Raw genomic sequence first — 26,489 nt, 5'->3', positions numbered from 1 at the left:
AGCTTTCAATTCCAGGTTTCATTAAGTGAACTTAAGTTCCATCAACTGCAATGGTGGGATTTGAACCGGTGCTCCCAGTAACGTCTGGATTACTAGCCCAGTAACATTGCCACCATGCCACCAGCTCCCCTCATGCCAATCTCTGAATCACAAAGCAGTGGGTTCAAGTCCCATTCAAGATTCTTCAGCATACAATCAGCTGACACTGTAATTGTTGTAGTTATTGGAGATACAGGCCATAATTTCCTGACCTTTCGCTGCAACGGGATTTTCCCATCCCAAGTCGTGCATGAGGCGAGTAGCGCAATCCGTGTCCACCTCCATGCCGCATTTGCCCGCATTTAAATTGTCTTAATGGGCTGCATGCCCAACTTTACAGGCACTTCCCCCTTTACCACCGCGTTTGCCCATCCACAATCGGCACGAGACAGACATGTTCCATAGAAGTCTGATTCGGGCACTCCAGTTAGTGAGGAGGTAGGTGCCTAGCGTCCGACGGCACTCTGCTTGAGATCAGTGGGGGGGGGGGGGAAGGTGGGTCCGCTGCCACTCTGCTTGAGATTGGTGGGGGATGGCGGGGGGCACTGCCACTCTACCAGAGATTGGTGAGGGGGAAAGGGGGTCTGCTGCCACTCTGCCCAAGATCAGTGAGGGAGAAGAGGGTTCCGCTGCCACTCTGACTGAGATCGGTGGGGGGGGTGGGTAAGGGGGGTCCGCTGCCACTCACCTGACATCAAGTGGGGAGGGAGAAAGGGAGTCTGCTGCCACTCTGCCCAAGATCAGTGAGGGGGAAGGGGGTTCCGCTGTCACTCTGCCCGAAGCGGGGGGGAAAACGGAGGTCCATTTCCACTCTGCCTGAGATTGGTGGTGGGGGGGGGGGGGGGGGGGGAGGGGGAGGGGGGAGGGGCCCGTGATCGATTTGGGTGGCGGGGGGGGGGTGGGGGGATAAGGGGGTCAGTAATGTTGTGGGGATGGGGCAATGTCTGAGGGGGCCGGCGGGGGGTGGGGGGGCATTATCCAGCCCAGGCACGATGTGGCAGGGGAGCTGCATTCTATCATTTTTTTTCTGCGCACGTGCAGTTGGAGGCGCCGATCGGAGCTGCAGGATTTTGGGCGCGTTAAGCCCCGCCCACAGACTTCTGCAGCGGGATTCGGAATCGCTGATTTTTTTTCCAGGCAGATTGCGTATGGGGGGCCTCAGAACGGGTCTAAAAGTCGGATCTGAAACACTCCTAATTTCAAGTCCGCCCAGCACGTAGAATCAAAATGGTAAAATAGAGCCCTTTGTGTCATAGACTGTGGAATCCCTGCACTGCAACTTACCCAGGCCCATTCCACCCTCCCCCCCACATTTCCCCCAAATCTCTCTAACCTTGGGACACAGAGAGACAGTTTAGCGTGGCCAATCCACCTAACCTGCACATCTTTGGACAGTGGGAGGAAACCAGAGCACCCGGAGGAAACCCACGCAGACACGGGGAGAACGTGCAAACTCCATACAGACACTCATGGCTGCAATCAAACATGGGTCACATGCTGGCCAGACCAGGTAAGCACAGCAGATTTCCTTCCCTAAAGGACATTAGTGAACCAGATGGGTTTTTCCGACAATCGACAATGGTCATCAGTAGATTCTTCATTCCAGATTTTTAAAATTGAATTCAAATTCCTCCACGGGCCGCAGCGGGATTCGAACCCGTGTCCCCAGAACATTAGCTGAGTATCTGGATTAATACTCCTGCGATAATACCACTCAGCTACAAATTTGCCATGCTGTAATTAAACCATCCGACCAGTAGTGGTGCTTTATGGCCTGTTCCGCATTTCCCAGCTCCTAGCCTCCATTGCAGGTTCCAACCAACTCGACCCCTCTGCCTCCCAAAGCACTGCCAAATTTGCGAGTTGTTTTAAACATGATTAAATCTGAGCTATTGTTGAGGAACAGGGTTAGATTAGGAAGGGAGGGCTGAATTCCATCTGCGTCCTCTGGCCCCCTCACCCTGTTTTATCAGAGGACCAAACTTGATCTCGATTTGCTGAGCGCAATGGAGCAAGAAATCAATCAACCCTTTGTTAAAATAAGAAGTTTGGACAACCATTATGCGGTTAACACTTCTGACCCGTACAAGAATCTGACACTTATTTGAAACAGAAAACAGTTGTTTGGAAAAACGCCAATCGCTTTCAATATCTTCAACCAGAAGCCAAAAAAATCTCTAAAGGCTTTGGTTCCACCAGAAATCCTCAGCGATTTTATGACAAATTACAAAATCATATTACTTTGGTTCTGCTTCGCAACAGAGGATCTTTTCAACTAAATGTTTTCACTATTTTCGGGGGCAATCGGAAGAATGCATCACTGATCCTCTGCCTCAAACCGGGTGCAGGACACAAACCCTTTGTGCGGCGTGCGCTCTCTAACTGTGCAGCACACTGTTAATTTTCCAAAGAATTATGCTCATAAATAAAAAACACTTTTGTTGGGTGCCAGAATTTTGCTGTAAAGGTTTTTACGAGTACAGCGGAAGGGCATTAACCAAGGGTAGCATTGTAATTCTAACCAGAATGCTCAGCAGAGAATGGAAATAATAATGCTCTCCCGGTGGAGATAAAATGATACACGGCGAGCGTGAATTCTTCCTCACTCAGCAATAGCACCCAACAATTCTGCTGAGGACAGCTTCCATCCCACCAGCCTCAACATCCAGTATCAAGGAGTTCTGCCCAATTGGAGGTATATTCAGCTGTTAAAGGCCTACGTGATTCAGTGGTGGTAAGTTTGCTCTGAGCCAGAAGTTGACTCTTTAGTTCCACTCCTTTTGAGTACATTATGTATAATGAATTATCCCTCCTCGACCTCTCGATACTGGCATTGCCGATTGCCCAATCCTCCTTCAATGTCTCTCCAACGACCTCGCTTGGTTCTACTCTGACTTATTTGAGCATACAAAGAGCTTTACTTCAACTACTTCTTTTCCCACTTCTGCGTTGTCACCTTGAGAAGCCACCAATGATCCATCCTTGCCCCCTCCTTCATTACCTCCAGTCTGCCCCTCATTGACACTATTCATAGGCAAAGGGTAAAATTCCACATGTGCGTTGCACCCAGCTCTATGTTTCCTTCTCTTTCTTCGGCAATCCCTTGAGATGGAGGATGACTTACTTCCACACCAACTCAAGGGGCTCTGAAATGGCCGATAAGTCAAGTGCGCGATCTGCAGACATGTGGAGCAGGTGGTATTTGAAGGGTTGGGCAGATGGGCAGAACTGGAGGTTTGTACACTCCCTCTGAGACCTTGACTTTACCTCTGCACGGTCCTGACAAAGTCGGTGCCCTCCCAAACAAGTCTTCTCTGTTTTGGTTGCTTACAGTCCAGGGTCTCCCATGAGCCAGCGGGGATGTCTGACCTCCTCAGGGGTCCGCTGAGGACATCCCTAAAGTGTTTCCACCTTTGTCCTGGGAGATTCATGCTGTGACTGAGCTCTGAGTAGAGCAATTACTTTCGGAGTTTGGTGTCAGGCATTCGAACGACATACCCTACCCAGCTGAGTTGGTTTTGAGTGATTAACGCCTCAACATTTGTCAAGTTGGCCTGGGTAGAGGATGCTATTGTTGGACAACCCTCTTGCCACTAGATTTGGATCGACCTCTCCACCGCTTCCCTCAACTCCTCCATCGCCTCTGCTGTCAGATTGCTTTTCCGACACAGTCTTCCGATCACTAAGTACTAAAATGACCAAAGCCATTGTGCGGAATCTTCCTGTCGCGCCTGCCACGGAATGGGAGCGGGCGGGACACGGACCATGCAAAGGTCCGTTGACCTCATGTGGGATTTTCCAGTTTTGGGGCGAGCACGGGCTGGAAAATTCTGTCCATTGCCTTCAATCCCTGCCTCAAAATCTGTAATCTTGCCACAAACTCAGTCTCCTTCCCTGGCCGCTATCTTTGCCTGAATCGGACTGCTTACAATCTCGAATCCTGCTGAGCGGTGGACCTCATACCCTCTAAATCACAAAGACCATCCCTAACATTGCTCATCTCCACTCTTGACCCAAGGCTTTAAATTCACTCTTGACCCAAGGCATGTCTTCACCCAAGGCTTTAAATTCAAGACTCAATTAGTCCAATGCTCTGTTACAGCCACCATTTTCACTCCAACGTCAAAGGACTGCAAATTGGAACGTGACTGGTTTAGCCATCCATTTCCTTCATACCTCACTCTGCCAAAATGGCTCCCTATTCTAAAATCATTGATATGTACAAAGATAGGCTTATTTTCTATATCATCAACTGTTTCTTTATACATCTCTTCCACTGCCTTCCACAGTCATTTGTAAGAACAGTGTTCTACTTGGCATCCGTAAACCTCAGTTTATCTGCTGGCCATGTCCTATTACACACCATGTTACATTCATCCATTACCCTCAGGTTTAGATGCCTCAATGGCCTTGTCTGCCCTTATCTCTGCAGCCTCCTTCAGTCCGACAACACCCTGCACTCTCCACTCCCCTCACTCTTTTCACTGCCACTTGCATATTAACTACCTTGTTTTGTCCCATCCTTGGCAGCCATCTAGGTCCCACTCTGTGGAATTTTCTCCCTAATATTCTCTACCTCTAAACCTCACAGTCTACCTGTAGACGTTCCTTTATACCCACCTCTGCCAAACCTTTAGTCATACCTCTTAACTTTATTACTTTAACCCTTATGCCTCTTCACAAAAGATGCTATATAAATGCAAATGATTGTTGTTGTTTTAAATTCTGAAGTCCTCCTTTCTTCTTTCACTCTCAAGTTTTTCCCCTTAGGGCACTGACCACCCCAGCCCCTGCCCCATATCCCCCTACCCCCAACCCACCCCTTTCTTTCATCGAGCTATTAGTAAGTAAATCATACAATGCACAGTTCTTTGACATAGAATACAGGTCACTTGGCCCAACTGCTCTGTGCTAGTGTTTGGATTCTACAGCTACCATAGAATCCCCACAGTGCAGAAGACTCTCTAACTGAGTATCTTCCCCAGGCTCTTTCCACCCTATCCCTGTAACCCCACACATTTACCATGGCTAATCCATCCAACGGGACACTAAGGGGCAATTTAGCATGGCCAATCCACCCTAACCAGCACAACATTGGACTGTGGGAGGAAACCCGGAGCACTGGGAGGAAACCCACGCAGACACGGGGAGAACGTGCAAACTCCACACAGACAGTGACCCAAGCCGGGAATCGAACCCGGGTCCCTGGCGCTGTGAGGCAGCAGTGCTAACCACTGTGCCACCCTTGTCTGAATTGCATTTCTGTTGCTGTGTGATGATTTGCTTTTGTATTAAAATTAATTCAAGTGTGAGCAATAAATGCATAGAGTTGAAAAAAAATTAAAATATTAAATCAGGAGGAATTTTGAGAATTTATCAGACAAATTGTTTGTAAGCACTGTGGTGTTGTCCTACCTGTAAGATGACACTGTCTGGCTGGATGAAATTGCAGGCAGTCAATGTAGTGTGGATGGTCCGTTGGCACGATGGCCATAGTCCAAGCAGCTTTCTACCACATGACAGCACACTGGGGAACAAAGCATGAAAAACACCGTTAATAAGATGAAAACCATGTACACTGCTAGTCTACAATAATAAAGGACTGCATTTATATGGGGTCTTTCACAACCTGAATAATGCTCTGCACAGCCAATTAAATGTTTTTTATTTTAAAAAGGTGGTCACTGTTGTAGTTAAGCATCAGCCATTTGTTGCACTCTCGCCCCTGGTCCAGTACAGGAACAAAATCCGAGTCGATACTCTCATTGCAGTACCCAGGGAGTGGGAGACACTAAACTGAGACCCAGTTTGCTCTCCCAGGTGAATGTGAAAGATCCTAGTGAACCATCTGAAGCGGACATGGGAATTCTTGCTGGTACCCAGATGGATATCTATCCCTTAACAACCATGACTAAAACACATTATCATTTCATTTTCACCTTGCTGTTTGAAGGAGTTTGCTGTGTGCAAATTGGCTGTCGTACGTCCTGCGCTACAACAGTGACCATATTTCATTTTAAAAGAAAATTGGTGGCTGAAAAGCAGTCTGGGATGTCCTGAAGTCGTGATATAAATGGAAGTCTTTCTTATCTGGCAAAAACTAGATTTTTCTTTCCTCTGCCCAGTGTAATACTTATCCTCCATCCCCTTCCTCAGTTTCCTCAAATCCTCATATTTTTAAAACTAGAAGGGGCTGGTGACTATCCCTAGCCTCTTCAAAGTGCCTCATCTCACAAGATGTGGAGATGCCGGCGTTGGACTGGGGTGGGCACAGTGCGAAGTCTCACAACACCAAGTTAAAGTCCAACAGGTTTATTTGGAATCACGAGCTTTCGGAGCGCTGCTCCTTCATCACTCATCTGATGAAGGAGCAGCGCTCCGAAAGCTCGTGATTACAAATCCCAATCATCGAGAATAGGGATATTTGCAGGCCCTCCTCCTCCAGCAAGCTGTTTAAAATTCCACCACCATTCCGACTGGATGTGGCAGGACTGTAGAGCTTAGATCTGATCTGTTGGTTGTGGGGTCGCTTAGCTCTATAACTTGCTGCTTATGCTGTGTGTCAAGCAAGTAGTCCTGTGTTGTAGCTTCATCAGGTTGACCATAACATGAAAGAATTTTTTATCAAGATGGAGAGTGAAGTAGTTGATTTGGAGACTAAGGTGCTGAATCTTAATTAAAGAAATTATGAGGATATGAGGCGTGAGTTGGCCTTGATAGATTGGGGAGAGTTACTTCAAGAATGACAGTGGATAGGCAGTGGCAAACATCCAAGGAGCAGCACATGGGGGAACTGCAGCAACTGTTTATTCCTGTCTGGAGCAAAAGCAAAATGGGTAAAAGGGCCAATCCATGACTTACAAAGGAAATTAGAGACAGCATCTGATCTAAGGAATAGATTGGCCAAGAAAAATAATAGGTCTGAGGACTGGGAGCAGCTTAGAATTCAGCAAAGAAGGGCCAAGGGATTGATTAAGAAGGTGAAAATACAGTACGAAAGTAAGCTTGCAGGGAACATAAAGGCTGACACTAAGAGTTTCTATAGATATGTGAAGAGAAAGAGGTTGGTGAAGATAAATGTAGGTCCCCTACAGACAGAAACAGGGAATGTATGATCGGTGACAAAGAAATGGCCGAGCAAGTGAATACATACTTTAAAACAAACTCAGAATCCTACATGCAGGAGGCGGTGATTTGGCCCATCGAGTCTGCACCGACCACAATCCCACCCAGGCCCTATCCCCATAACCCCACATATTTACCCTGCTAATCCTCCTGACACTAAGGGGCAATTTAGCATGGCCAATCAACCTAACCTGCACATCTTTGGAGTGTGGGAGGAAACCAGAGCACCCGGAGGAAACCCACTCAAACACGGGGAGAATGTGCAAACTCCGCACAGACAGTGACCCAAGGCCGGAATGGAACGTGGGTTCCTGGCGCTGTGAGGCAGCAGTGCTAACCACTATGCTACCATGCCACACCTGGTTCTGTCTTCATAAAAGAGGGCACAAATCAAATGCCAGAAATGTTGGAGAATGCAAGGTTTAGTGGGAGGGAAGAACTGAGGGAGATCAATATTAGTAGAGAAATGGTGATGGGAAAACTGATGGCATTGAAGGTGAATAAATCCCCAGGGCCTTATAATCTACGTCCCAGAGTACTTAAGGAAGTGGCTCTAGAAATAGTGGATGCATTGGTGGTCAGCTTCCAGGATTCTATAGACTCTGGAACAGTCCCTGCAGATTGGAGGGTAGCTAATGTCACTCCAATGTTCAAAAATGGAGGTAGAGAGAAAACAGGGAATTATAGACCAGTCAGCTTAACGTCGGTAGTAGGGAAAATTCTCGAATCCATTATTAAGGACTTTATAGTAGAGCAGGATCAGACAGAGTAAGCATGGATTTATGAAGGGGAAATCATGCTTGACAAATCTGTTGGAATTCTTTGAAGGTGTAACTAGTAGAATTGACAAGGGGTAACCAGTAGATGTGGTATATTTGGACTTTCAGAAAGCATTTGACAAAGTCCTGCACAAGAGATTATCGTGCAAGATTAAAGCGCATGGGATTGGGGGAAGTGTTTTGAGATGGATAGAAAAATGGTTAGCAGAGAAGAAGCAAAGAGTAGGAATTAATAGGTGCTTTTCAAATTGGCAGGCAGTCACTTGTGGGGTGCCACAGGGATCGGTGCTGGGACCCCAGCTACTCACAATATATATTAATGATTTGGATAAGGAACAAAATGTAACATCTCAAAGTTTGCAGAGGATACCAAGTTGGGTGGGAGGGTGAACTGTGACGCGGATGCAGAGATCCTTCAGAATGATCTGGACAGGTTGGGTGAGTGGGCTAATCAATGGCAGATGCAGTATAATTTGGATAAGTGTGAGGTTATTCACTTTGGAAGCAAAAACAAGGCGGCAGATTACTACCTGAATAGCTGTAGATTAGGAGGGGGGAGTGTGCAGCGGGACCTGGGTGTCCTTGTGCACCAGTCGCTGAAGGTGAGCATGCAGGTGCAGCAGGCACTAAAGAAGGCAAATGGCATGTTGGCCTTCATTGAGAGAGGTTTCGAGTACAGGAGCAGGGATGTGTTGTTGCAATTATACAGGGCCTTGGTGAGGCCATACCTAGAGTATTGTGTGCAGTTTTGGTCTCCTTTTCTGAGGAAGGATGTTCTTGCTCTCGAGGGAGTGCAGCGAAGGTTTACCAGGTTGATTCCGGGGATGGTGGGACTGATGTAGGAGAGATTGACTAGGTTAGGATTGTTTTCGCTGGAGTTCAGACAAAGGAGGGGGGGATCTCATAAAGACTTATAAAATTCTAACAGGACTAGACAGGGTAGATGCAAGGAGGATATTCCCAATGGTGGGGGAGTCCAGGACCAAGGGTCACAAGCTGAGGATTCAGGGTAGACCATTTAGGACGGAGGTGAGGTGACATTTCTTTACCCAAAGAATAGTGAGGCTGTAGAATTCATTACCACAGGAAGTAGTTGATGCTAAAACATTGAACGTATTCAACAGACGGCTGGCTATAGCACGTGGGGTGAATAGGATCAAAGGTTATGGGGAAAAAGCAGGATTAGGCTATTGAGTTGGATGATCAGCCATGATCGTGATGAATGGCGGAGCAGGCTCGAAGGTCCAAATGGCCTCCTCCTGCTCCTAGCTTCTATGTTTCTGACACCTCATTTTTAGGTATGCCAAATATTGCTGTTGGCATGTCCTCCTGCACTTTTCATTGAACCAGGGTTGATCCCCTGGCTTGTTAGTAATGGTTGAGTGGGGGATATGCTGGGCCATGAGGTTATAGTTTCTGGTTTAGTACAATTCTGCTGTTGCCGATGACCCACAGCGCTTCATGACAGTCTTGATTGCCAGGTCTATTTGAAGTCTATCCTATTAAGCACAGTGGTAGTGCCACACAACACAATGGAGGATACCCTCAATCTGAAGATGGGACTTTGTCTCCACAAGAACGGTGCGGTGGTCACTCCTACTGATACTATCATGGGCAGATGCATCTGCAGCAGGCAGGTTAGTGAGGATGAGGTAGGTTAGTGAGGATGAGGTAGGTTGGTGGGGATGAGGCAGGTTAGTGAGGATGAGGTAGGTTGGTGGGGATGAGGTCAAGTATGTTTTTCCCTCTTGCTGGTTCCTTCACCACCAACAAGTCTAGCAGCTGTGTCCTTTAGGTCTTGGTCAGTTTGGTCTGTGCTGGCGCTACCCAACTACTCCTGTGATGGGCATTGAAGTACCCACCCAGAGCACATTCTGCAAGTGGTGTTCAACATGGAGGAATACTGATTTATTAGCTGACGGCAGGGGTGGGGTTGTGGTGGATGGTATGCCTTTATCATCCTGGCTATTTTACAAACTCTTAAAAAAAAATGGACAGATGGCCGAACTTATAAAACCACATGCTAGGAGTTCTGGAAGTTTCTGAGCAGTTTAGAAATGGAGAAAGGCTAACGTATCAAACTCCTGGAATATAACACTCCTTGCATTGTATAAGCATTCCAGCAAAGGCAACACAAAGGATCAGTAGTGATATCTGCACCAGTCAGCTATGGGCAAAGACAGAGACATTGGGGCTCCTAATCTTCAACACTGAGCTAGATTCAATTTGCATGTCTTTAAATTGAATTAATGAACTGCCCGCCCAACTTTATCAGCATTTCCCCCTTTACCACCGCCTTTGCCAATCCGGAACCGTGCCGTAATGGACCTGCCATGCTGAATTGCCTGTTAGTGTCAGGGGGACGAGCGAGGTTAAATGCATGGGGTTATGGGGATAGGGCCTGGTTGGGACTGTGGATGATGCAGACTCGATGGGCCGAATGGCCTCCTTCTGCATTGTAGGATTCTATGATTCTATGAAGATAGAATGATCTGATTGTAACCTCAACCCCACATTCCTGCTTACCCTTTTGAGTTGAGGAGGAACTTCTTCACCCAAAGGGTTGTGAATCTGTGGAATTCCCTGCCCAGTGAAGCAGTTGAGGCTACCTCATTGAATGTTTTTAAGGCAAGGATTAGATAAATTTTTGAACAGTAAAGGAATTAAGGGTTGTGGTAAGCGGAGCTGAGTCTCTGAAAAGATCAGCCATGATCTTATTGAATGGCGGAGCAGGCTCGAGGGGCCAGATGACCTACTCCTGCTCCTAGTTCTTACGTTCTTGATAACTCCTCACCACCCCCACCCTTGTTAATCAAGCATCTTTCCAGCTCTGCCTTAAAGATATTCAAAGACTCTGCCTTCCACTGCCTTTTCAGGAAGAGAGTTCCAGAGACTCTCAATCCTTTGGGAGAAAAAAAAACTTCTCCTCATCCTCTGTCTTAAAGGAGCGACCTTTTATTTTTTTGAGAAGTGACCCCTAGCTCTGGGTCAATACAGAAACCAGAACAAAAACAAAAAATTCAGGACCTAACCTGAAGGAATTTTGCCTGTTCTGAGCCCTGGTTAAATGATGTCGTTTAAGGACAGGCAACAACGTTAACTGTGTAGTCAATAGATATTGAATTGCAACGAACATAAACAGGGTACTGACAACACACAGCAATCAGTCAGCATTTGAAAGTGGAATGGTGGGTTCACCTTTCAAATTGAAGCCTGCACGCAATGGAGGGTGCCGATGGAAACATCAGCCCAGCTTGGTACGCTGCTATGTTGAGAGATTTTGATTGCAATTCATACTGTCAGGATTTTTTTTCTCATCTCTCCACACTGCACAATAGCCAGACCACTTCACTGAGCAGTAAAGGAATGGGAAAGGATAGTCTGCTGTGTCACGTCCTCAATCAATATTTCCTATGGTCAAGTTTAGCTGCAGGGAGACACTGCCAAGTTGTCACAAAACTTAGAATCATTCACTTAGAAACCCTACAGTGCGGAAGGATGCCATTCGGCCCATCGAGTCTGCACCGACCACAATCCCACCTCGGCCCTAGCCCCATAACCCCACATATTTACCCCGCTAATCCCTCTAACCTACGCATCCCGGGACACTAAGGGGCAAATTAGCATGGCCAATACACCTAACCTGCACAACTTTGGACTGTGGGAGGAAACTGGAGCACCCGGAGGAAACCCATGCAGGCACAGGGGTGGGGAGAACGTGCAAACTCCACACAGACAGTGACCCAAGCCGGGAATCGAACCCAGGTCCCTGGAGCTGTGAGGCAGCAGTGCTAACCACTGTGCCGCGGTGCCGCCCCCATGCCGAAGAGATGTTTCTGGAAATTAAAACCACAGAAAAAAATAACAAAGGTCACAAAACCGGCGCGTCAAGAACCCAGCTCTGCTGCAAGGAGAGAGCAGAATAATTGATAACCCTGCAGAGTACTGACTCCGATCCAACAGAAGAGGGCACCTTTAGGCAAGTCCAGTATGAGGACAGGGACTGAGTGTATGCAGGGAAGTATTTTGAAGCTAGGTTTAAGTGCAGATAAGAGGGATTAAATTCCTTCTACGCTGGACGCAAGCATCCCAGGTTAGGTACGTTCACCTAACTTTGTATTCCATTGCCGGCAGCTGTGGGTCCAATCCAAGAAAAAGAAAACAAAGCCAAACGTTGCAAGCAAATTTGGAACATCACTCAGAAAGAACAGAGTCAGACACAGTGATGGCACAAAGCACTGGACTTTGCTCGGCAGCTAATCCGTGTTATCAGTACCTACCTTCACGGTGGGTACAAAGGTGGTAAGTATTGTACCTGCAGTCACGCCTCGCCAATAAAACTGGCCAAACAAATGTAATTTATTCTTTTTTTAAACAAAAGTTGCATTCCTTGAAATTGTGGACATCTAACTTCCTCCAGAGACAGCAGAGCCTCTTTATCTCTCTTCTATCTTTACCGAGGCTTTGTTCAATGTTTGTGTAACCCTCCAGCGACCATTCGGCTCACATTTCCTTCGCCGCAGCTTTATATAACACAGCTGTTATTTTGGCCTCAGACTGTGAACTGAGGTGTGGTTTGGACGTACGCTATCCAGCTGAGCAAGAAACTCTCCTGGAATGACCCACCAGGGGAGTTGGGATGGGGGAGGAGGGGGAGGAGGAGGGGAGGGGGTTGGTTAGAATGCCCTGCTTTGCAGTATCCATCCGGTACGAGATATTAATCTACGGTCACTGCAACCACAGTCAGAAACATCTGGTTGCTAAAAAGCAAACGACTCGCTTAACCAGAAACGCTTCTAAAATTATAAGTTCAGTTGTGTTAACGTTAACAGTAAAATGTCAAACTGCAATGCTTCACAGCAAAGGTAGAAATACAAATTTCACGTTAGTGCCACAATTGGTCTCAATGCACTCCTGGAGAATACTGTTCCCTGGGTTCCTGCTCCCGATTACAGAGCACGGATTCTCCCTGCAAAATGTATCTGTGCAGTCAGCAGTGAGTATTCTCTGGAACTTGCTTCCTAAAACTCTATTAAAAGGGAAAGCCGGCCTAGTCCCAGGTGACCAGAGACTGCTCTCCCCTTCTGAGGGGGAGGGCTGGCTGGTGGTGATTTAATCTGAGGATCACCACACCTCAAGCCAGGGGCAAGGTTGAGAAGCCGGGGAATTCATGAATAACTTCAGCTGATGCAGGAAATGAACCCATGCATGTTGGCATCACTCTGCATCACAAACCAGCTGCCAGCCAACTGAGCTAAAACCGACTCCCCAGTGCTCTGTTACTCACACCAGCCAGGCTTATTTCCTGACTAGGCTTTTGGAAAATTCTTTGATCACCATTCTTCTGGTAAAGTCCCTGGGGTCTTTTCCTCTGTTAAAACCAGTAAATTAGGGCATGAACGTAGGACCTGGCTCAGCTATAAGGCCTTCCACAGCCAAACAGTTTTGTGCACATTTGCTCATTCTCACACACAGAGAAAGCTCACTTGATGAACGGCCATTGCCCATGGTACAAAAACCCAGCACGAATGAGCACTTTCACAAGAGAGGAGAGAGAAAACTGACATTGGCAGAAACAGTTAAGAGTCACCAAACAGTCCATTGTCTTGTGGCAGGTGCAGAGCAGTGGTACACAACTAAAATACAGATGCCAAAACATTTAGAAAATCTCTCTCTATATTAAAAATCTTATGTTGGCTTGTTCTTCCTGTTCACAAAACTTTTTTCTAATTTTGTGCCCATTTTCTCTCATTACAAGCTCCTTCCACATTCATAATGGAAATTGCCTTTGTTAGCGAGTCACAGCGTGGTTACAAACTCTGGCTAGTGTTCACTCTAACATTGTCTGAGTTTGCATTTCCAAGCTCTCTGAGCCTGTTCAAAGTTTTCCATCTATGTGATCCGACTCCCATGATCCCTCATCCTTTAACCCCTGCTTTACCCGATGGCCACACTTAGGCCCGACTCCCATATCCAACATCTCCATTGATTGAAACTGTTCATTATCTTCACGACCAAAAGTAATTCCCAAACCTACGCCATGTGAAAACAGCCGCAGGATACCCCCAAGATGATCTTTTTAATAAATGAGGTCCTTCTTTTTGCACCAAGTGTGCCGACTTTATCGTATCTGATCATAAGCGATTGTGAGAAACACAAGGTTTAAATACTATTCTTGTTAATTATGAATAATTAGATATACGAGATGGTGGACTTGAATTAGAGAAGTTAAAAACATCCAACATTGTTTCTATGCTACTTCTGCCTATTACTAGGTACATCTGGACAGTCAGTCATACATCAATAGTTTGCACTCCCTTGGGGTCACTCAGTCACATGGCGACAAGTCAATGCACCCCAAAGGTCGGGAAGCTGCTCAATTTAATGTACATAATTTACCCCTCAATCTCCTGACACACTAGCGAGAGATGACAGAGCTCTTGCGCTGTGCCTTACGTGGTGCGACACACCTTACAAGTTGTGGCCAACATAAATAATGTGATCTTTCCAGAACAACCTATAAGCTACGCCATTGGCAAGTATCTCCTTGGGGTTAGTCCCAGGCCAGAAATGTTGCAGAGTCTGTTGCACAAGCACGTGGCAACAGTGTTAAATGTCAGTACATTACCATTGCAGGCTTGGTAAGTCAGACAACAATCAGCGTTGCAGTGGGTTCTTTTTGTAAATACACAAAAGCAATATGTTGAATAAATGTCGGTGAAAAATATGGATTAAACCCATGGAGGAATGCAAAAACTCAAAAATAAAAGGATTCATCCACAAGCCCTCAACCCAAATTACACCTCATTTATCCTCCCCACTACTGACCTGCACAGAGACTTTTAGGTCAAACCCTAGATTACTTAACACCAAGAACTTACTGCCTGAAGTTGAAGAGGGGCATGGTCACCCAGCCCATTGTTTCAGCCGTGCGCCGCTGTTTGCTGCCTTCAGACGAGCTCCCAGGAGGGGGAACGGGAAACGCACATAGTGTCAGTGTCAAGAGGGTCTCTCGAGGCAGCTGATTAATATTAATGGGAAAACAGATGCTGGAAGAGACAGAGGAGAACAAGATTAAAGGAAAGCTCAAGTAACCATTTCCAACACGTCCGGTTCGCTTGGCCAGCAACAGGGGAGGATAGGACAAGGGCCGAGTAGAGTAGTCATGCCGGGGGAATGGTGAGGAGTGGAGTATCCGTGAGGAGCTGGTGTGGAGATGGAGCAACTATAAATTATTTTCTATTGGTTGTAATGCCACTTACTCCTGCTACACCACTGGTAGTAGCTCCAGAGTGAACATTGCCAGATTTTTCCATGAGTTAACACATCAAGGACATTGACTTTGGGCAAGATACTGGGAAAGCTTTTACTGCCCATGGCATGCACCGCAACACAGATCAGGAAAGGGGGAGATAGAAAAAATAAAATTAAAAGTCTGAATTCGACAGGTACACAGAATTACATAGAATGTCCAGCCATTCAATTCACCTGCTTCCTGCGGGGTTCTTTATTCTTGTCACAAGTAGGCTTACATTAACACTGCAATGAAGCTACTGTGAAAATCCCCTAGTCGCCACACTCCGGCGCCTGTTTGGGTTACACTGAGAGAGAATTTAGCATGGCCCACGCACCTAACCTGCACATCTTTTGGGAGGAAACCAGAGCACCCGGAGGAAACCCACGCAGATATGGGGAGAACATGCAGACTCCGCACAGACAGTGACCCAAGCTGGGAATCGAACCCGGGTCCTTGGCGCTGTGAGGCAGCAGTGCTACCCACTGTGTCACCGTTAGTAGTTTCCACTCGTACCCATAACCCCATGGATTTACCCTGCTAATCCCCCCTGACACAGAGGGATAATTTGGCACGGCCAATCCACCTAACCCGCACAACTTTGGACTGTGGGAGGAAACCGGAGCACCCGGAGGAAACCCACGCAGACACGGGGAGAGTGTGCAGACTCCGCACAGACAGTGACCCAAGCCGGGAATCGAACCCGGTACCCTGGAGCTGTGAGGCAGCAGTGCTAACCACTGTGCCACCGTGTTCATACTAAACAGATTGAGTTTTTTATAAACATACTTTTATATGTAGGAGAACAAAGCTTCATTTACTCACTTCTGGTCCCATATCAGGAGATGGAAGAGGTACTTGTAGACATGAGCTTTCTTTGTCTGCAGCTGACCGCACAGCTCCTTCCCGCCATGACTGAGGCCACACGACAAATAAAAATCTTCAAAACTGATGGGTCGGGGGAATGGAGAAAAAACAATGTTTATTTAACACCCCATTTACAGTATCGGGCCCGACCTCCATTCAACTCCAAGCTTCAGGGAGCTCTCGTGTACAACAATTTTGATTGACTATCTTACTAATTAATCTTCCTACTGGGTAGCCTGTATCTTGAGCTACTCAGTAGAAGATGCTCTTGATGTGCATTTGATTGTGAAGAATTTGCTTGATTCAGTCACCTCTGCTTCGCCTCCCTCTCTCAGTTTGAAAAATAATAAAAATGTAAGAAATAGGAGCAAGAGTAGGCCACTTGACCTTTCGAACCTGTTTTGCACTCATTAAGATCATGACTGAACTCCTACATCAATCTCATCTTCCAACACTATCCATCCCCATATCCTGAGATTTCCTGAGTACCCAAAATCCCGTCAATCTCTATCTTGAACGTACTCAGTGATTGAGCAAACAGAGCCCCGGGATAGAGAATTCATAGAATCCTTACAGTACAGAAGGAGGCCATTTGGCCCATCAAGCCTGTACTGACAACAATCCCGCCCTATCCCCGTAACCTCACTTATTTAGCCTGCTAATCCCCCCAAAACTAGGGTCAATTTAGCATGGCCAATCAACTTAACTTGCACACCTTTGGAGTGAGAGGGGAAACCGGAGCATCCCAGGGGAAACCCTTGCAGACATGGGGAGAACGTGCAAACTCCACACTGATAGTGACCCAAGCTGGGAATTGAACCCGGGTCCCTGGCGCTGTGTGGCAGCAATGCTAACCACTGTGCATGCTAAGGATTTGCAACCCATATGAGAAAGTTCACCTCATCTCAGTTCTGAATGGCAGACCCCTTGTTCTGAGACTATGACCCCTGGTTCTCGACACCTCAGCCCTGGGGAAATAGCATCTATCCTGTCAAGTCCCGTAAAAGTTCTATGTGCTTTAATGCAGCCAGCTCTCACTTTTCTAAACTCTAAGGATCCAGTATACTCTCCTTCCAGAACAATTCACTCATCTAAGGAATTAGTCTGTTGGACCTACGAAATCTCCCTCTAAGTAGAAAAAGTAAAGCACATCCTTCCTTAGACAAGTAGACCAAAATTGTGCATTAAAACTGAGAGGGCCAAAGACAAAAACTGTAAAGATGGCGTAGTACAAATCATAGGAAGAATCATAAAGGGCGGCATGGTGGCACAGTGGTTAGCACTGCTGCCTCACAGCGCCAGGGACCCGGGTTCGATTCCCGGCTTGGGGTCACTGTCTGTGCAGAGTCTGCACGTTCTGCCCATGTCAGCGTGGGTTTCCTCCGGGTGCTCCGGTTTCCTCCCACAGTCCGAAAGACGTGCTGGTTAGGCGCATTGGCCATGCTAAATTCTCCCTCAGTGTACCCGAACAGGTGCTGGAGTGTGGCGACTAGGGGATTTTCACAGTAAATGTAAATCTACTTGTGACTAATAAATAAACTTTAAAACTTTAGAAACTCTACTGTGCAGAAGGAGGTCATTTGGCCCATCGGGTCTGCACCAACAACAACCCTATCCCCATAACCCCACATATTTACTCCATTAATCCCTCTAACCTATGCATCCCAGGACACCAGGGGACAATTTAGCATGGCCAATGCACCTAACCCGCACAGCTTTGGACTGTGGGAGGAAACTAGAGCACCCGGAGGAAGCCCACGCAGACATGAGGAGAACATGCAGACTCCACACAGACAGTGATCCGAGGCCAGAACTGAACCCAGGTCCCTGGCGCTGTGAGGCAGCAGTGCTAATCACTGTGCCATGGTGCCGTCCTTAACGGAGCACTAATTTTTTTCCAGATAGAGTGTTGCAGAAATTTGGAATTCTTTCTCCGCCAAAAGGCTGAGGGACAATTGGAGCTTTCAGGACCGAGATAGATAAACTTATTTTGTTAGGTAAGGACATCAAGGTACAGGGAGCAAAGACAGAAAAAAAAGAGTGGACTGCAAATCAGCCTTGATCAGCCTTGGATAAACATATGGATGATATTGGAATAGTGTAGGTTAGATGGGCTTTAGATTGGTTTCACAGGTCGGCACAACATCGAGGGCCGAAGGGCCTGCAGTGCGCTGTAATGTTCTATGATCAAGTGGAATGCTGGAGCAAGCACAGTGGGGCTGAATGGCCTACTTCTGTTCCTAGGTTCCAAACGTAGACCTATAGACTAGATAGTACACCACATCAGCAGCATGTTGCAACCAAACTCTTCCACTGCCTAATCTGCCATTTGCTCATTCCATTCAGGACATTTGTACTCTCTGCAAGTAGAAAAGCTGCACTTCTTATGCTAACCGGAATCCGTTGTCTGAATTCTCTGGCCATTCACGCCCCGCCGCTTGCCAGCGAAGGCGGAGAATTCGGCGCTCAGCCAAATCTCTGTCCATTGCAGCAGGACCCAGAGAATCCCATGGCGTGAATGGCTGAAGAATCCTACCCCATGTTTCTTCCATTGAAGTTGGGGCTATGGGCTGCTGAATTGTACATAGTTGCCAGACATTCAGGAGAGAAAGGGTTACTCGCTGTGTTTATTCGTTCAGCCAGCACCCCAGTTACTTATTCAGCAAGGTGAGGACTACTTATTGCAACAGTACCATTTCTTTAAAGTTTTAAGTTTATTTATTGGAGTCACAAGTTGGCTTACATTAACACTGCAATGAAGCCACTGTGAAAATCCCCTAGTCGCCACACTCTGGCGCCTGTTCGGGTACACTGAGGGAGAACTTAGCATGGCCAATGCACCTAACCAGCACGTCTTTCGGACTGTGGGAGGAAACCGGAGCACCTGGAGGAAACCCACGCAGACACGGGGAGAATGTGCAGACTCCACACAGACAGTGACCCAAACCAGGAATCGAAGCCGGGTCCCTGGCGCTGTGAGGCAGCAGTGCTAACCACTGCGCCACCGTGCATTTCTATTTATCAATCAAGGTGATGCTTGCTGTGGCTAAACTCTATTTCTGCTGCGAAGTTTTATTCAGGAAAATTCCGTGTTGGTCAGTCGCAATTGTAATCAAATAGAACATCAGCTCTTTCCTCGCACCATTTGACTTGAATTAACAGATAGTCTGAACAGAGGAACTTTGATTTGAGTAATAGACTGTATGCAGAGAGAGAGCAGCAATTAATTCCGCAGAATGACTCACAGTGTAACTTCATATTGCAGCTTTATTCATTTTGCATAGTAATGTTTTAAGGGTACGGAGTTGCTATCTTTTAGCAGGATCGGAATTACTCACTGTGCAAGTGAATGGAAATGGACATGGACCGATGCAGACAGAAGTGGTGGATGAACAAAGACAATTGTCAACAGATTTTAGGAGCATAGCAGACCAGGTTCCTACAGTGGTTTAACTGAGCTGGAAAAAAAAAAGTATTTATCATTCCTGCAAGTATAAACTGCTTTTCTGCAGCTGTTTAATTTATATAGCACCATTTCAGCCCAGTGCAAAGGTGCTTCACAGGGGCATTGTCAAACAAAATTTGACGTGTCCTGGGCAGTTACCAAAACGTACACTCGCTGCAGTGCTAAATGTTGTAAAGATTCCTGAAAACCTTTTGTGTGTTAACCTGTAATTCAAAGTGAGGGTAATTGAGTCAAAGTTTAAACGTAAAGTAAATGTCGGGAAGAGCTCCATGACAGAACAGGAGTTTCTTCCTGGGCGAGTTGGTTAGATGCAGTTGCGTGATGCAAAGGAACAGCGCAGGCGCCTCTTCCGCTCCGAATGGCAGAGATACTGTACTGATGCAGGCTTTGCTTCATCAAAACAAACCTTGCCAAGATTCCTGAAACTTGGATTAATTTTAAAACTTTGAATGCTATAATTGTCAACGGAAGTCAGCGAAATATAAGTCAGCACCTCATTCCTCGATATCTTGGAGAAATAAGAAATATGTGTAATCTGGTTTTTTTTTTTGAAAAGCAACCAAACTGAGATACTTCAGTTTTCAGCGAGTTAAACCACTTCAGATTGACAAAGATGTTGTGCAGCCATCTCTGCCCCTCCCCCCCCCCCCCCATGAATCTATACCTCGAGGGTAGTGTGGGAGCCAGCGAGAGGCAGAAGGACATCTGTCCATTGAAGATGCCTGCACAGAAAATGCTTCTCAGCACAGACCAAGCATGTGACAGGTGCCTGGCGACAAGTAGGGGGCGGATTACATCTGGGGACAAAGGCCAAAGGGCAAACAGAGTTTCCCAGGGTACATCATTTATCAGAGGCAATCGTCAATCAGCATACATTAGAGGCACACAATGGCAGAGGTCCCCAGGGGCAGCATCGTTTCTATCAGCCTTTTCTATCACACGGGGCCTTGGGAAGACAGAGAGAGAGAGAGGAAAAAAAAAAAGACACTGTGGGAAGTTTCCCAAGATTCGAACAAACCCCCTCGGCTACTCCAAAGCAAAAAGCAGGTCAACAGGCATTGGCTGGTACCTTTACCCTTCATACTGAGTCATGTGTCTGCCATTTGTTCAGACGCGAGAAAGAAACAGCAGAAAGGCTATTGTCCCCTTTGCAGCTCCAGCCACAGGCCAGTGCAGAGGATTAACCCTTTCACTGGCCAATTGTAATTACACAGATGCTCTCGGGATCACACGGACTTCTGCCTTTGGACGCTTCACCTTGTGCGTGAGATTGAATTTTTTTTCTTTTTTTAAAAAAAAACACACACACACACACATCTATTTGATGGTGTCACTAAGAACCTACTGAGCACCATCTGTTCTCTCAGCATTTCATTCCCAGGATATTGTGTGGACGGCATTAGCCATTGAACCAGCCGCCTTTATCTCATTATAAATGTCTTCCTTCCTCTCCCTAAGATGCTGATTTTGCAGTTGCCTGAAGCCAACCAGCACGGCACCCAAGTTATCACGTTTAACGCACAAGTCTCAGGAGTACCATGAATGGTATCCTATCCAATCTTAATGCCAGAACAGAAACACTCTCCCACAACATTGTTGGATACCGAAGCAGAGGTCGGGCTGAGTTTTCCCTTCCCTCTTTCAAGCACGCCAAGACTAATTGTAGCGAGCACCCCATCACTTTGTTGCAAGTTTAAAGCCTACTTTTCCTTCCCACTATGTGCTTCGTGCTGTACAGAGGGTTGTAGATTCTATTCTTGCTAGTCAGTATCACTAGTTCAATAAGAAGTCTCGCAACACCAGGTTAAAGTCCGACAGGTTTATTTGGAAACACGAGCTTTCGGAGCACTGCTCCTTCCTCAGGTGTGTCGCCAGGCACCTGATGAAGGAGCAGCGTTCCGAAAGCTCGTGTTTCCAAATAAACCGGTTGGACTTTAACCTGGTGTTGTGAGACCTCTCACTGTGCCCATCCCAGTCCACGCTGGCATCACCACTAGTTCAAGTCAGAAACTTGTGCACATAATCCAGGTCAACACTCCAGTGTTATACTATACTGAGGGAATGGAGGTGCTGTTTTCCAATAAAACTGAGGCCCCGTCTGCCTTCTCAGTGGGATATAATAGAACCCGTGGCACTAGCTCAAAGATGAACATGTGCTCCACCAATATTTATCTTAAACAGATTAGTTGGTCAGTATTACATTGCTGTCTATGTGAGCTTGCTGTGCCGCAATTCTTACATTATAACAGTGATTACATTTCAAAAGGACTTGATGGTTGTAAAGCACCTGATGTCATGAAAGGCACGAAAGGAATGCTTTCTGTCACAATATTTCTTGTCCTGGTTCAGTGTTATCCCTCTCTCAAGTCACAGGTGAGTGGGTTCAAGTTCTACTCTAGAAGCTTGAACTTAAATCTAGGCTGACTCTGCGGTGCAGTACAGAGGGAGCGCTGCACTGTTGGAGGTGCCAACTTCAACAATAAAGGGAAGTAAAAGTTGCAGTCTAGTCTGAATTTAAACCCAGTAACCAGAGGTGAGCAGACAACAGAACCAGATTCCACCAGTCTACTGGAACTCAATCGCTGCACAGAACTCCATCTTTCTGCCCCAAACAGATGCTTACATTTCAAATATTTAAATGGGAATGTTGTCACAAAGCTGTGATGCACACAGAAAAAGCATCCATTGGTCATTCACAACTCCTGAGCAGGAAAACTACATTCACTGACTTAAGCTTCTTGAGATTGTGGAACCACAGGAAGCTAGGCTGTAGCGAATTATACAGTGTAAGGAAGTAGTAAGGAGATTTCACAAAATGAATTTGAATTCCCTTGTAATATTCAGCGTTACTAGATCGCAGTATTTCATCGCTGCACTTTCTTTCTCATTTTCCAATCTGTCTCTTTTCAGTCCTCTTTTCCCAAGCAAAAATGTGTTTGGGAATACTCAGCTTCTGCCTCTCAGCGCCAGGGACCCGGGTTCGATTCCCGGCTTGGGTTACTGCCTGTGCGGAGTTTGCACCTTCTCCCCCGTGTCTGCGTGGGTTTCCTCCGGGTGCTCTGGTTTCCTCCCACAGTCCAAAGATGCGCGGGTTAGGTGGATTGGCCATGCTAAATTGCCCCTTGGTGTCAGGGGGACTAGCTAGGGTAAATGCTTGGGGTTGTGAGGATAGGGCCTGGGTGGGATTGTGGTCGGTGCAGACTCGATGGGCCGAATGGCCTCCTTCTGCACTGTAGGATTCAATGATTCTATAATCACAATCTTTTTTTACTGCAATGAAGAGGTCCTTTCTGCCCTTCATTCCTATGCTGGGTGCTCTAACAAGCCATCCACCTGATTCCATTGTATTTTCTCCTTTCTCCATATCCTTTCCAATATTATTTTTCAAACATTTCACTGGATTCTGCTTCAAACACTGCTTCTGATAGGCAGTTCACACACCAACAATCTCCCATGTAACAAACATTCTCCGAGCATCTTAAAAGCACCTAAATTGTTTGTCTTTTATATGCCAATTAATTGACCACTGGAAATAATTTTTCTCCATGTGCTCCCATTAAACCTTCTCTGGTCTTTCTTTGTTCTGGAGCCCCAGTTTCTCTACCCACTCCCAATCATCAAAGTCTATCATTCCTCGTTATCATCTTAACAAAGAACAAAGAACAGTACAGCACAGGAACAGGCCCTTCGGCCCTCCAAACCCGCACCGATCATGTTTACCTATCCAGACCAACCGTTTATATCCCTCTATTCCCCGTTTGTTCATGAGTCCATCCAGATAAGTTTTAAATATGGCCTATGTAACTGCCTCCCCAACAACCTCACTTGGCAGTGCATTCCAGGCCCCCACCACCCTCTGTGTAAAAAAACTTCCCCCGCACATCTCCACCGAACCTTTCCCCCCTTACCTTGAACTTGTGCCCCCCCTTGTAATTGTCATTTCTGCCCTAGGAAAAAGCTTCCAACTGTTCACCCTATCTATACCCCTCATAATTTTATAAACTTCTATCAGGTCACCCCCTCAGCCTCCGTCTTGCCAGGGAGAACAATACGAGTTTATTCAATCTCTAGTGAATCTTAGCGAATCTCTTCTGACCATCTCCATGGTTTTGACATCCTTCTTAAAAGTGGGGCATCCAAAATTGGATATAACCATCCTAACTGCCCAAATCAATGGTTTGCATGGATTTAGCATGACTCCAGAATTCAATAACTCTATTTGTAAAGTAATCTAATGCATCTCATAGAAATCATAGAAACCCTATAGTGCAGAAGGAGGCCATTCGGCCCATCGAGTCTGCACCGACCACAATCCCACCCAGGCCCTACCCCCACATATTTTACCCGCTAATCCCTCTAACCTACACATCTCAGGACTCTAAGGGGCAATTTTTAACCTGGCCAATCAACCTAACTCGCACATCTTTGGACTGTGGGAGGAAACCGGAGCACCCGGAGGAAACCCACGCAGACACGAGGAGAATGTGCAAACTCCACACAGACAGTGACCCGAGCCGGGAATCGAACCCGGGACCCTGGAGCTGTGAAGCAGCAGTGCTAACCGCTGTGCTACCGTGCCGCCTGTAGCACTTTGGGATGTTTCTGGATAATGCACATGATCAATGCAAGTGTTATTCTTTGCATTTTCATTTTCAGATCCCAAAACATTTTATAAAGTTTAATAAAGTTTACTTATTAATTTCTCAAGTAGGCTTACATTAACACTGCGATGAAGTTACTCCGGCACCGGGTTCAGGTATACCGAGGGAGAATTTAGCATGGCCAATGCACCTAGCTAGCAGGTCTTTTGGACTGTGGGAAGAAACCGGAGCAACAGGGGGAAACCCAATCACCCCTGGCACTGTGAGGTAGCAGTCCTAACCATTGTGCCACAAGTTCTACTCTGGAAGCTTGAACATAAGTCTAAGCTGATTCTGCAGGGCAGTACAGAGGGAGCACTGCACTGTTGGAGGTGCCAACTTCAACAATAAAAGGAAGTATAAGGTGCAGTCTCGTCTGAATTTAAACCCAGTAACCAGAGGTGAGCAGACAACAGAACCAGATTCCATCAGTCTATTGGAATTCCATCGCTGCACAGAACTCCATCTTTCTGCCCCAAACAGATGCTTAAATTTCAAATATTTAAATGGGAATGTCGTCACACAAAGCTGTGCTGCACACAGGAAAAGCATCCATCGGTCATTCACAACTCCTGAGCAGGAGTGCTGGCCCATGACAGACAGCCCCATCTCTTATGAAAAAAAATATTAATTAAGAAGGTGGCCCACTTATCTTCTTGGGAAAGCAAATGCACCCCGAAACAGAAAATGACCAATGCTTTTCCAGGCTGCTCGACATGTTATGCAGATGCCCCATAAAAGGGTAATTGTTATTTGAAAGGCTCAAACTTAATCCCCTTACCTCGTGGCCCAGGAGATGGGAATCCTGTGAGCTGCATAGATGGTGAAAGAGAGAGGACCATCAACGAGAGAAGCACTCTGCGTTTGCGCATCCTTTCGACACGGAACCACTGTGTGGAAATCTGCATTGAAGCTATTGCAGTAGAGTTCCACCAGATCCAAGATGGCAGCTGTTAGAGCTTCCCCGATTTTAGCTGTGATACAAGAAGAAAAGAGATAGAAAATTAATCCTGCTCCGTTATCAATACATTGATGCTCTGTTGGAATGGCATGCAAGGACATCGACTGCTGACATTGAGAGGTTTCTGCTAATTCCCTTAGGGGCGGCACGGTGGTTAGCACTGCTGCCTCACAGCGCCAGGGACCCAGGTTCGATTCCCGGCTTGGGTCACTGTCTGCGCGAAGCCTGCACGTTCCCCCCGTGACTGTGTGGGTTTCCTCCGGGTGCTCCGATTTCCTCCCACAGTCCAGAAGACGGGCTGGTTAGGTGCACTGGCCATGCTAAATTCTCCCTCAGTGTACCCGAACAGGCGCTGGAGTGTGGCGATGAGGGGATGGATTTTCACAGTAACTTCATTGCAGCGTTAATGTAAGCCTACTTGTCTTGCTAATAAATAAAGTTTAAAACTTTAAACTATGGAAAGGGAAGCCAATCAAGAATATATTTTGCTCATCAGTAGTCAATGGCTTCTGCCAGAGAAGTGCATATACAGCGATCAGAAAACTAACATTCACCCCCCAGGCTCAAACACAAGCAGAACAGTAATTTGCATAAGGTACTATAGGATGCCAAGTACTCATGGAAATAAAAATAACACAAACTGGTGCCTTCAAGGGAGAGCAAAAGAAGGTACTGAAAAAGACTCAAAAATGAGCTCATTGCACAGGAGAAAAAAATGGGCCCCAAGAAGCTATAAAATATTAGTCAGCCTTTAGAGCGGACATTCGATGGAGGTTTGTTCCCTGAAGGTCACCTCTTAAAGATTCTGGTGAAAAGCTAAAGCAATCATCCCATGTGTTTTCAATCCTGGAAGATTTCTAGGAATGATATGGTATTACATTTGGAACTGCAAATAGAATTCTTTTCCCTAAAGCCCGAGAGAAGTTTTGTTCTCATGCTGCGGGTTAATCAGAGGATGGCAGAATACAACGTGCAGTGGCATGAACGCTTAAAAGCCGATCGCTCGGCCTGGTTGGAAAGTGGGGAATTCGCCGCAGTCTGCTGAAGGCTTTACAGGGGGCAGTTCTCAAATCAAAAACATCGCCAACTGTGAAGCAGATGGAATTGGGCATTCTCGGGCACGGTTAGTTTAAACAATCCAGTTAAAAATTTGCAGCCACCCTCAAACCCCTCCCACTGGAATGCAATTCCATCGGTACCAACAGCCACTCAGTGGCTCACCAAGGCAGCCATTCTTAATCTCGGGGCAGCATCCAAGAGGGTCTCCGCAACAGAGGCCATTCTGCTCCTCGCCTGTCATCCAGCATGAGCCGGAGGA

At 46.6% G+C, this 26,489-nt stretch overlaps 1 protein-coding gene across 2 annotated transcripts in view; it reads right to left on the bottom strand.

The window, feature by feature from the left end:
* pik3c2b (phosphatidylinositol-4-phosphate 3-kinase, catalytic subunit type 2 beta) overlaps positions 1–26,489 on the bottom strand; it is a 191,054-nt gene that overhangs the window by 76,703 nt on the left and 87,862 nt on the right. For both annotated transcript variants that reach the window (XM_078242059.1, XM_078242060.1), the window contains exons 11-14: positions 24,992–25,184; positions 16,063–16,185; positions 14,825–14,992; positions 5,455–5,566 (exon numbers count right to left, since the gene is read on the bottom strand). In XM_078242059.1, coding sequence (XP_078098185.1) covers positions 5,455–5,566; positions 14,825–14,992; positions 16,063–16,185; positions 24,992–25,184 — 596 coding nt within the window. The remainder of the gene's footprint in view (positions 1–5,454; positions 5,567–14,824; positions 14,993–16,062; positions 16,186–24,991; positions 25,185–26,489) is intronic.

Source organism: Mustelus asterias, chromosome 25 (genome assembly GCF_964213995.1).
Source record: "Mustelus asterias chromosome 25, sMusAst1.hap1.1, whole genome shotgun sequence".
Taxonomy (NCBI): Eukaryota; Metazoa; Chordata; class Chondrichthyes; order Carcharhiniformes; family Triakidae; genus Mustelus; species Mustelus asterias.
Note: the sequence above shows the minus strand (reverse complement) of the source record. Positions and strands in the feature narration are given on the sequence as shown.